Source organism: Squalius cephalus (genome assembly GCF_949319135.1).
Source record: "Squalius cephalus genome assembly, chromosome: 3".
Lineage (NCBI taxonomy): Eukaryota > Metazoa > Chordata > Actinopteri > Cypriniformes > Leuciscidae > Squalius > Squalius cephalus.
The window spans coordinates 9,253,157-9,265,303 of record NC_137124.1 but is presented as its reverse complement, the minus strand read 5'-3'; the positions used below and the strand labels follow the sequence as shown (position 1 = coordinate 9,265,303).

The following is a 12,147-nucleotide window of genomic DNA, read 5'->3' as shown; positions in this document are numbered from 1 at the left end:
ATTATTGGATTTTTTTACACAATTCACAGGTGAGTACTCATAAAGTTAATGTTTGAATTATGAATGAATTATGGAACTTGCCGTCATGCCGAAGGATCTAATAATGTTTATGGATGAGTGAATACATTGATGTTTTTAACATGACTGTGGTATGAAGCAGGGCGCGATTGCTAATGAGAGACAGATATCAGCGCCACATGCGAGTCCCACGGATATAAAGGAATAAGGACATTTAATTCTACCATTCTATCATTCATTCAGCGCTGTTTCACTTGGTCTACACTATCATACTAAACTGCATTTGATTGTGTTGAAAGTTATAATGTTATTCTATGTGTTAGCTATCTGTATGAGACTAGCAGTAAGCTCGATCAACATTAGAATAACATACTGATCATATTCTAACATTTCATCATGTTGAGCTATATAACATTGATTTGTTTTATGTACATTTCCTCACCTCTACATTTGCGCATCTCTGTCAAGTCGAAGTTTGTCACGGACGTGGAGCTCTTGGCATCTCGAAAACGCCACGCTGATATTGATCCTCGTTTTATTTCTCCTTTTGTCCCAAAGTCTGCTGGCCATGGTCCATAATGTTTGAACGAAACAACAACATCGTGAGCGTGCCGCTAGACGTAATGCTGTTGTCCACGTCTGTCGCCATGGTTACTATGGCAGACTGAGCGGAAACCAGGGATAACGCGGATATTACGTCATTGACAGGTCGATAAGTGTACAGGGACGAGACATTATTTAAAATTGGAATTTCTCTGAAATTGAAAATCTTTGGGAATTTTTGGGATATTGTAAGTACACAACTGCAGGAAATATATCACACTGTGCAAGTGACTTTTGGATATTTTATTACAAAAATCTTACATATTGTTGCTTTAATGCATCATGTTTTATTTCTGGAGCATCAGTTAATCTTTGATCCTTTTTAATAGTTGTGTTTGAGTCTCTCAATTGTTCTCAGTGTGAAAAGATGGATCTCAAAATCATACAGTCACTGAAAAGGTTCAAATATGCAAAAGATGCTGGAAAACTGAAGAATTTTTAGGGCCTGGAGGATTTTTCTGAAGAACATTGGGCAGTTTAACTGCTAAGGACAAACAAAGGACTCAAGAACAACCATCACAAAACAAAAGAAAACGCTTTGGATCATCCAGGTAACGACACAGTATTAAGAATCATGAGTATGTAAAATTTTGAACAGGATCCTTTTTATAAATTTCTTTTTATAAATTTTATATTTTGTTGTTGTGGACTATATTTAAACATATTTTATGTAAAATATCTTATTCAGGACAGTACTAAATAAAAAATAACATGCATTTTTTATGAATTATTTTATATTATCTTTTAAATTTATAATAATTTTTATATATTATCTTATTTTGTTAAAATTATTCACATTTTCACATATTCTGCAAGGGGTTCACAAACTTTCAAGCACCACCGTATATATATAACCAAAGAGACATTTTAATGGAATGATATAAGCTATGTGAATTCATATAACACACATTCTGCTCTACAGTGTGACAGGATAAGAATGGAAATGATCCACAAAGAGTATGATAAAATCTGATATGTGACTTTGTTCACTTCTCAGGTAGAGTCTGCTGTAAAGGTAACACAAATATGTTCTTGTTTTGCTAACATTCCCCTTAAGTTATGAAAATGTTATTTCTGAATGTTTTTTTTTTTTAACATTCGAAACTTCCATTTTAATGTATTATTAAAGTTTTTTTTCTTGGTTTATGTGAACGTTAAAGGAACATTCCATTCTATCATTTTGAAAATGTTATTTCTGAAAGTTTTCAGAATGTTAAAAACATCCATTTTTTAATGTATTAAAGGTGCAGTAAGTGATTTCTGAGAAACACTGTTGATACTGTATTTAAAATCACCAAAATAAACACGCCTAAAAGGATCACACCCCTATCTTGATAGCTCCGCCCCCAAATTCACAAACACGCTATAGGTGTGTTCGACATCGGCTGCGGCTGGATGTATCTGATCGGCGAGAGTAGCCGCCTGCAGGCGGGGAGGAGCTGCAAACGACTTTGTTCACTTCTCAGACGTGAAGTCGGACACTTTCTGGTTCCCGTAGTGACCGCTCACGTGGTGTTTGCATACTTTACCACAGCTGAAGTGAAATAAATGCAATATTTTCCAAATAATACACAGATGTTTCAGAGACATTTTCATTCAATACTTTATGTACTGCTTCATACAGCGTCTGTTTGAACAAGAATAAAGTTCAACATAAGCTACTATCAATGAAGTGGAGTCTACGTTTTTTAATCAGTTTTAATTTGATAAACTTGACACAATATAACATCGCAACTACATGAAAAGAGTGTTTACTGTTATAAAAAACTGATTTGTGAGCTTTAGAGGAACTAAAGGTGTTCGAATAAACACGAAACACACGTGATTGTTGTCATGGGGTGAATCCGGCCAATCGTGGAACAGCTGTGTCGTCATCAGCCCTCGTGCAGCCGCTCTTGAGAAGCTGTGCTGGCTGAGTTCTCCGGCTACTCTTGAATCGCTCTTGCGGTACTTTGATGGCATACGTCACAGTCACGTGGCGTCGGCGCTGTATCGTGCAAAGTCGGACAAAATTTCTAACCGGCATGCACTGCTTCAAGTCAGCCGCCGATTGGTCTGCACAGAGCTGCATGAAGTCGAACAAGCCTTATGCAACACAGGCACCTCCCCCTAATGAGTGTATACGCCCCTTACTGCTGATTGGCTACAAGTGTGTTTTGGTGCTCAGTCCGATCCACTTTCAACAGCATTTATCAAAATCACTTAATGCACCTTCAAGAATGTTTTTTTCTTGGTTTATGTGAACGTTAGAGGAACATTACATTCTATCATATTGAGAATGTTATGAAAACGTTATTTCTGAATGTTTTCTGAACATTCTCTCAATGTTATGACAATGTTCATCAAAGTAAAAATAGCATTGTAAGGACATATGAAGGTGTAAGGGGTTAACAGTTTAGGACCCAAGGACCAGATGTTTGAAAGAAGACCCGGAGTCAGAATTATAATAAATTAAAGAAAAGTTTTACTGAAGATAGTTTGCAGTTTCATCAGCAGAAGTTCAGCTTCAAGACTCACACAGGAGTTCGTAGGCCGCCCCGCTTACAGTTACAAAGATCACAGCAGTTATACCCTACACCAAGGTCTAAGCTACGTCATTGCTTCAGGTTGAAGGATTCTGATTGGCTAAGAAATTGAAAAGCATAATAGTTTTCCACACATATACAGATAGACAGAAGCATATCTCCATAGATTATGCGGCTGACACTCGGACCCTGAAGTTAGGCATGTCGTGACCTTCCAGGTCACAGATTTGGGTTGCTGGGCGGCAGCATGTCCCGAACAACAACTCACTCAATCTCCAACAATGCCAGTGGTTCCTTAACCTGTAAGCAAGAAGACTAACACACACACACCCGACACACATCTTTTCCAAGGTTGGATTTGGCCAGGCTCTAACTATAAACAGGAGTTTCGTCTCAAAACATCAAGATAATGCGTTATTTCTCAAGTCTAAGTAAGGCTTTAACAAAGAAATGGTTCCTTAAACTATTGGCTTCAATGACCCCTATGTGTTTTAACACGTTAAAGACCTTTCTCAAACACAAACATTTCCCTATTTCATTTCTGGAAGCTGGGCTAAATAAGCGAGCACTGTTACTGCATTCATATATTAAATACTGACATTAGAGAATACATGAAAAGAACATTTCAGTAATCACACTGGTAACTTCTATAACAAAGTAAAATCTCCAGAGAAGTCATTCAACTCATTTGATATTTAGAAGGAAAAATATTTATTAATACCTTGATTATAAACGCTCATTACATATACATTGAAGCAGCAGTGGATTCCACTCCACCCCCTTCAAAGGTTTTCTCTCTACATTACGAGAACATTCATTTACAAATTACAAATTACAAACAAAGTATGAACGTTCTCAGAACGTTTTATGATAACATTATGAAAACATTCAGAAAATAAAAATAACATTATAAGGATGTTCCGAGAACGATATTCTAAGAACGTTTTCTCAACATTATGAGAACGTATATTAACTATTGATAACATTATAAGAATGTTATGTTCCATAAACATTATTTTAAAACTTTTTGTCCAAACATTTACATAACTTTTAAAGAACATTAGTGGAAATTATGACAATGTTCTGGGTTTGTACTGGCTGACTTTTATTTTATTTAAAATTATATCTATATGATAGTCCAAAATATTACAGCACATGGTAAGAGCACATAGGTTTCAGTTATTAAACCTTTATCTGTCTTTGCTCAGCACTCATAGCAGAACTGCCTGTAAGCCACAATTACTAGACATTTTTCTTAATACTTACTTTTTCTTTATTAGTTTATTTATATAATTATCTTGCCTGGTTCTTGCATTTACTACATGCACAGATGCACACACAAATCCAGAGTTCACAAATTCGCTTTCATTCACTTCCCATTGGTATGCGTATTTTCTGAGACGCAGTCCTTGAAAAAGATGCTCACGCTTTTGTCCATGTCAGTCTGACTTTTCAGAAAGGTCTCTAAAGCCTTCAAAGGCACTTCTGTAACACTGTGTCCCACTATCTCATTCAAAGCATGTGCTGCGTAAGTAGGAAACATGTACCGTACTTCATAAGGGGAGTTTCGATCAAAGCGTGGGCAGCAATAAGCCGACCACAAGTGCTTCGGGACAGCCATGCGTTCCTCACTTTCTCTTCGGATGGTCACCCCCGACACAGTCACCCCGGTCACCACATAGGCCGTCCCACGGCAGAAGTTATTCAGGCGGCGCCGCACCATATCAATATATGTGGCCCATGGGCCCTCCAAAAAGTCTGTGATCTGAGGAACCACATTTGTGAGTGTATAGGTGGCTGCTTTGTCTTGGTTGTCGGCCTGGTGCTGGTCAGGGTTGAGTGAGCCTCGCACAAACTCCACTGCATCAACATAGTCTGCCAGCACTGCCTGGCTCTCCTCAAGCAGTTGATCCGTTTCACCACTAGAGGGCAAGACTCTCATGTTCCCGCTTTCATCCGCAGAAACCAGCTATGGAAGGCAAAAGAACAAGAAATCAGAAATCAGAAACCCATATTGACAGAATATCAGAATATTTAAACAGTATAATTTGGTTTTATGTTATGAGCAGTGCAGAGTAGATTACGTACAAATTATAGTCGGTTACTGATTCCAAATTACATAACGTAATCCATTACATTACACATTACATTTTTGATTGCTTTTAGATTACTTTTGACCTAACTCGTTTATCAAATTGATTTGAATAGGATAATCTTGTACCGTATTGATATATAAATACAAAGAGAAAGATATTCCATTCTTTGTTATCAATAACATGAAGTACATTATTACGTCATGGTTTTCCTGACAGGGGTTCATGAGTTTAATGAAAAGCTAGAAAGTTATTAAATCATAAAATTTTCAAATTAAAGTAAATTATTTTAAAATAGAGACAAATCAAAATAAAACACTTACTAAAAATTATAAAAAAGATAAATATTTTATTTGTTTACCTGCATGTCATGTGACCATTAATCGACATCAGAGAACCATGAAATGTATATACATATATTATTTATTTGTATTAACATAATTTTATTATTGACCTAACTTATTGACTTAAAATTTCAGGGGGTGCTTCAAGTAAATATGTCAGGTCAAAGAGGTTCAGACCTCAAAAAGGATGCAGGCATCCCTGGATTGCATGTAAATATGAAATGACGTGAATTTGTGCATTTTAATGTGAACGTTTGACCATTTTTTACAACGTCCGCAATAATATAAGCCAGCTGGAAAACTTCCGGTGAAATGCGCTGCACTGACTGACAGCTTCTGTGATTATAAAGGGTGTGCGCGTTGCTCTCTTTAATTCATTTGCATTTTGAAGAAAAGTTATTGTTTTTCATGAGACTTCGTAAGTAGCTTACCTCATACTTCACCTTGACAAAATGTATTTATAAACCTAGGGATTTTATTATATTTAATATTTATTCAAAAGGAAAAAATATTACAGGAAATTGCTAATAATTATGAGCAAAAATAAAAATAAAATGCCTCTCTGCTGCCATCTACTGGTTATATTGGTAATTAATGTCTTTTTTATTTTTAAATAAAACTGTTTTCTATCAAATGTTGTATTTCCTACATCTTGAAATGTTCGGTTTTACAAATGGGGATAATCTCAGAAGAGTGAACAAATAATGTTTTTGGTCATCACATTAAAAACAACATTTGACGTGCTGGAAAAATGTTGCATGCATCATGTGTCCAATTACAGACACCGTGTTTCTTATTCCAACGTTCCCATTTGCTTTGTCTTTATTGCAATTAATAAAACTGGTTTATTGACAAGTTATAAGTGTGATAACTGCATTAAAATATAAATACAACATTAAAAAGTCAACCATTGATGGTTTTGTGTCGATGTACAGCAAGAATGACAGCTAACTGGTCACTGGAAATGCCCAAGCTGGTTTATCGAAAACCAGGAAGTAACAGTGCATATGGTCAATTAATAATTTATTTTTTTAATAAAGAGTAATGAGATAAAACTAAGGGTATCTGCTATAGGCTACCTGTGGTTCATACATCCAGGGTGTGTCCATCCTCCTCTGTCCATCTGACTTTTTAAAGGTGTATGCTGAATAAAGAGCCAGCCGGCGACTGCTGTCGTACAGAGTGGCATAACGTAGTTTATCTCCGTAGCGTTGGCATATCCTCCTCAGATTCCCCCCTCGGATACCTGTGGGTGCTGTGTGCATATAGAAGAACTGACTGCACTCCTTAAAGCTGTCAGAGACTGTGCCGCCTGCCAGACGCAAACCTGTCAAGAGAAGAAGTCTGAAGATAAAACCCTTACAAAGAGCCATCAGAGATTGAGAAGTTGAGAAGTTATCAGTGTCTATAACAAAATTTCCAGTTTTTTAAAGGCAAAGACACGCCGAACCATCTGTTCTTCCATGGTGTTCCAAGCCAGACTGATAACATGGAAGAGTGAAAGTCACCATATGCAAAGCATCACCTCTCTTAGCCTGCATATGTGCAGGCGTATTTGATCAATATTGGCTCGTTTCCACTGAGCAGTACGGTACGGTACAGTACGGTACGGTTCGGGTCTGTTAGCCATGATCTGGCTAGCGTTTCCACTGCCAACAGTACCCTTACTTAAAGGGTTAGTTCACCCAAAAATGAAAATTTTGTCAGTAATTACTTACCCTCATGTTGTTCCAACCGCGTAAGACCTTCGTTCATCTTCGGAACACAAATTAAGATATTTCTGATTAAATCTGAGAGTTGTCTAACTCCTCCATAGGCTGCTAGGTGACCGAAACTTGCTGGCCCAGAAAAGTTATTAAAGAGATCGTTAATATAGTCCAAGTGACTCCAGTGGCTCAATCTTAAGTATATCAAACGACGAGAATACTTTTTGTGCGCAAAAACAAACAAAAATAACGACTTTATTCCACTATTCATTTCCTTCTCTCTGGGCCTCGTAGTGTTTTTGCGCAGCGCGTCTGTGTTGCACACATGACCAGCTTCGGCCAATAGTGAGCCTACGTGGTGACGTGTAACACAGACGCGCTGCGCAAAAACACTACGTGAACCAACTAGAGGCCCAGAGAGAAGGAAATGAATAGTGGAATAAAGTCGTTATTTTTGTTTGTTTTTGCGCACAAAAAGTATTCTCGTCGTTTGATATACTTAAGATTGAGCCACTGGAGTCACTTGGACTATATTAACGATCTCTTTAATAACTTTTCTGGGCCAGCAAGTTTCGGTCACCTAGCAGCCTATGGAGGAGTTAGACAACTCTCAGATTTAATCAAAAATATCTTAATTTATGTTCCGAAGATGAACGAAGGTCTTACGGGGTTGGAACAACATGAGGGTGAGTAATTACTGACAGAATTTTCATTTTTGGGTGAACTAACCCTTTAAGGGTACTGTTGGCAGTGGAAACGCTAGCCTTGATAGGCGTGGTGTTTCGATCGACGTCATTTTCGCGCGAAGAAGAACATAGTAAACTACAATGGATGACATACAGCAGATCTTGTTCTTGCTCCTCGACATGTTTGTCACAAGAAGACAAGCGCCGACATTAGGCTTTTCTCAATATCAAGTACGCAAAGTTTGTACTTGCCATGTGCGACACCTACATGCAAATGGTACAGCGCGTTCTTAAAAGCGTCACTCAGCTCGCTCTGCTACTCCGGTTATCTCTGTTACTCTGTATGTACATTTTAAGCAACAATAAAACTAAATATGTTATTAAACACCACTCTGCCTCTTTTCGTTTTCATTTAGATAAATTTAACATTATAGGGACACAAATGTGGTTCATGCGGAACGCATATTGATTATTCACTGCACGTTATACTTTATTCTATTTATAACAAAACGAAAGTTAAAACACAACCCTAACGTTACCTCTTTTCGTTTAAAAAAAAAAAAATTAAACATATTCCAGGCAATATATGCATTTGTACAAATGTTGCAATAAACACCAGTGATAATCTTGTAATAAAAAAATGACAAGAAACCATATTTATTTTTGTATAATTTCAGTTTTATCAATAATAGCCAATATAAAAGTTTAAGTAAAAGGTACAAGAAGCTATACAATAAGAAATAAAGCAAACAATTAGTCAAATATCCAAATGCAGCGCTCTAGTCTAACATTTCAACAGTAAAGTTAAATACAAATAGCCTATAATATGAAACTAAACTTACCCTCAGCCAAAACGATTGACACGGAATGAATTATATATTCACGAGACCAAAGATCGCCCGTTAGGTCTACACAAGACGAATTATATCTCATGTTTAACCACAACCGTCGGAGTCAGCGGCGAACGTCAGAAGAACTAGCCGAGGAAAGGCTCATCCAGCCGGGAAACATGAGCGCCGAGCGCCCGCTGATCGCATGGATCTCACAACCGGGAAAAAAAAAAAAAAAAATCTTTATAAATAAACCACAGATTTGAGCTTTAAACAACTACATTCTCACCTGAAAAACTCTTAAAATTACATTTCGTGACACAGTAACAGTAGTATTATATTAAACTGTATATTAAAAAATGGCGCTTCATGTTGTCATTCACCTTGTAGCACGCGCAAGTGACGATTCTCTGTCAACCAATCAACGTCCTGCAGTGAGTCTAGCTCCACCTTTTAGTACCGTACCACTGCACGGGTTTCTTGTATACAAACAATACCGGATGCGCGCGCATCCAGGAGGCAGAAAACCGCTAGCTGTTATGCCGAGTTCTGTAAAAGAACATTGTAATTAACGTAGATTTCGCATTGTTTGTAATTTCTTGTTGACTCAATAATAAACTGCAATTTCAGAGTTGGATCTGTTTGTTTGTGTTTCATATTAATATAACATTATGTAAAACGTCCAACTGTTTACGAATCAAAATCCGGACATACTGTGATGTATGTATGAATTATCATGTTAGACTAAGTTAGTAATGTAATTAGGGTGACCACCATCAAACAAACCAAATGTGGGACGATTATAAGTTTGTGTGGGACAATGTGGGACATGTTACCAACACCAAAACATAACCTGAAACTGTTATATTTATAATGTTTATCTAGTTTAATAAAAACATTTGTATTCTGCCTTTCAGCTGATAAAAATTCTTTGTTCTTTAGTTCCTTTCCTTCCAGAAAACACCATTACATCACTATGTAACATAACATGTCTTAATTTTACATGTCATTTAAATTCAACATCACTAAGTCCAAAGGCAGCAGGCATCATGCGCATATATATATATATATATAATAAATTATATAATATATATATATATATATATATATATATATATATATATATATATATATATATATATAATAATTTATTATTATTATTATAATGTTTTTAAACAGTTCTGACCAACTCCAACTAAAACCCAACAAAATAAACAATGAACAAATAAAATATAAAACATGAAATTAGATCATTGACAGTCTTATATATTAAGAACATATTAAATTTTTTAGAAAGGATGTGAATTAAAACAACCACAGCAGGCAACAAGTTGATAAATTCTGTTAAATTTAAATTGACCAACTTATCTATTTGTTTTCTGACAGGAAACACATGGAACGAATCACCGCTCCACATTTTGATTGACAGCCGTCACAACCTACTAGTGACCGTGTTTACTCCTTTCCTTTCAACCATTGGATAGGATTTAAAAAACGGCTGTTGTATTTGTACTTCTGACGAAGCGCTGTTAGGTGAAAAACTACGCGGCAAAAATAATAAATAAAACTTACTCTCAGCAATGGTGAGATCTTGCCGGATCCCTACGCAATACATGACGATCTTTGGATTGTGGATGACAAGAAGTGGCCAGCAATTGTATGGCCTGATATATAGCCATAATTATCTTATTCAAGCAAGTGTGTATAAAAGAGAAATGATTAGAGCGTACAAATCCCTTGATGCATACAACTACGTGCTATGTGGTCATGTGCAGCTCGTCAAATTATGAATAGAAAGAATATAACATACAACTTCCTCCTTCTGTCCCACTCTTCCATTTGCCTAGATTTGGAATTACTTGCAACATAATTTAAATGAGCAGATAAAACACAACAGATAGGCCTGCATGTAAATAAATTACGCAACAACTCCTTGGTATTTTGACTTAGCGACAACACCACCACTGTATGCTACTAGCCTAAACCCTTTACTCCAGTACGAAGACCGCGGGTCTTTCTGCCTCCTGGATGCGTGCGCAAGCAGTGATGACGTCGCCGAGAAATCCATGTATGGTACGCTTCGGCATTTTGGTACCATTCACAACTTTTGATAGTGGAAACGCAAATAAATGCGTACCGTTCCCTACCATACCGCTCTGTGGAAACGAGCCAATATGGCACTGGGAGGTTTTGCAAAACAGAATGAATGATGAATGAATGAATGAATGAATGCTCGATCACAAATTCAGTTCATCAAGGAAATGGCGATCAGAGTATGTCTATGAAATAAAAATAAATATTTAGTTTAAAACAGATGAACAATTGACAGTTCTATGGATGTTTTGCCCTCCATCCATGTATATTTATGACTACACACATGGTATTTTTAAACTTTATTACATTTTCTACGCTCTTATAGCCTACTCAGTAGCCTACATCTAATAAAAAATAAATAAAAAATAATATAAATGTAGTGTAGGAAATATAAGCGGACTACGCCACCTCCTTATTTAAGGCAGGAGAAGCCCCCACAGATCACAATATATGTATGTGAATATATGTATATATATATATATGTAGGCTGTAGGCTATATATGTATCTATGAAAACCCACAGCATACTCCGCAATTAGGAAGTAACCTTTAAATCACAATTTCAGTGCCAACCTTCTAGTACACACCACACAGCAGTGCCACACCACCCAAATCACCTCCACCGAAGGAGGTTTAATGTCGATGCAGGCCTAGACCCTACAAAGTCACTGAGCACTGTAACACACAAAAAGAGGAGAGCAGTATCACAGAAACAAGAAGCAAATGACAAACAATATTTAATATTCACATTAATAAATCAATATCAAAATTATTTCTTTTGAATTAAAATAAAATTAATTATTTAAGAGAATTAAAACCTCTTAAATAATCAGCCTATATGAAAGGGTACAGAGGCTGCGTCGAGCACAACATCAAACAAACGCCAGAACTGCGGAAACCACAAGCTGTTGCTGCAACCATTATGCTAGGTCTTGATCATATGACTTAGCCACCTCCACCTGCACCTGAAACTGATTGCTGGCCAGTCTCCTCCCACATAAATAAAAAGGTATTTGTCGTTCCCGTTGCACAGTCCTATTCGGGATTTACCAAGAAATGCCACATAGTCCTTCTCGTTTAAGTTTCGTTTTAGCGGTAATTCACAGTTTCATTTTGTGTTAGGACCAAACCACAGAAAATGTGTTGTGGTTGCTTTTTTTGCACAAATTTAAGGCGTAAAACCTTAGGTTATTAGGAGAACATTAAATTGTAAGCAAACGTAAGTATTCTTAAAGCGCTTAAACTAACA

General features: G+C 36.7%; 1 protein-coding gene across 6 annotated transcripts; it reads right to left on the bottom strand.

Moving 5' to 3' along the window:
• Positions 1-3,836: 3,836 nt before the first annotated feature.
• LOC307156491 (endonuclease domain-containing 1 protein-like) lies at positions 3,837-12,008 on the bottom strand. Of its 6 annotated transcripts, XM_079867885.1 has the most exons (5): positions 11,472-11,995; positions 9,189-9,354; positions 8,818-9,016; positions 6,663-6,910; positions 3,837-5,115 (listed from the first exon to the last, which is right to left on the bottom strand). In XM_079867885.1, exons 3-5 carry the CDS (start codon positions 8,906-8,908, stop codon positions 4,516-4,518), a joined length of 939 nt encoding a protein of 312 aa, XP_079724011.1. In that variant the 5' UTR covers positions 8,909-9,016; positions 9,189-9,354; positions 11,472-11,995; the 3' UTR covers positions 3,837-4,515. The 6 variants fall into 6 exon arrangements, with proteins under 6 accessions (XP_079724011.1, XP_079724014.1, XP_079724010.1 ...); XM_079867888.1 differs by lacking the exons at positions 8,818-9,016; positions 9,189-9,354 and having other exon boundaries at positions 11,472-11,573; positions 11,717-11,995; XM_079867884.1 differs by lacking the exon at positions 11,472-11,995 and having other exon boundaries at positions 9,189-9,654.
• Positions 12,009-12,147: the final 139 nt, after the last annotated feature.

Excerpts from the sequence above, each read along its gene's own strand:
- LOC307156491 (XM_079867885.1), bottom strand. The coding sequence starts at position 8,908 with ATGAGATATAATTCGTCTTGTGTAGACCTAACGGGCGATCTTTGGTCT. Across the intron at positions 6,911-8,817 it reads GTCAATCGTTTTGGCTGAGG|GTTTGCGTCTGGCAGGCGGC; the intron begins GTAAGTTTAGTT and ends TTCTCTTGACAG. Across the intron at positions 5,116-6,662 it reads CCTGGATGTATGAACCACAG|CTGGTTTCTGCGGATGAAAG; the intron begins GTAGCCTATAGC and ends TGCCTTCCATAG.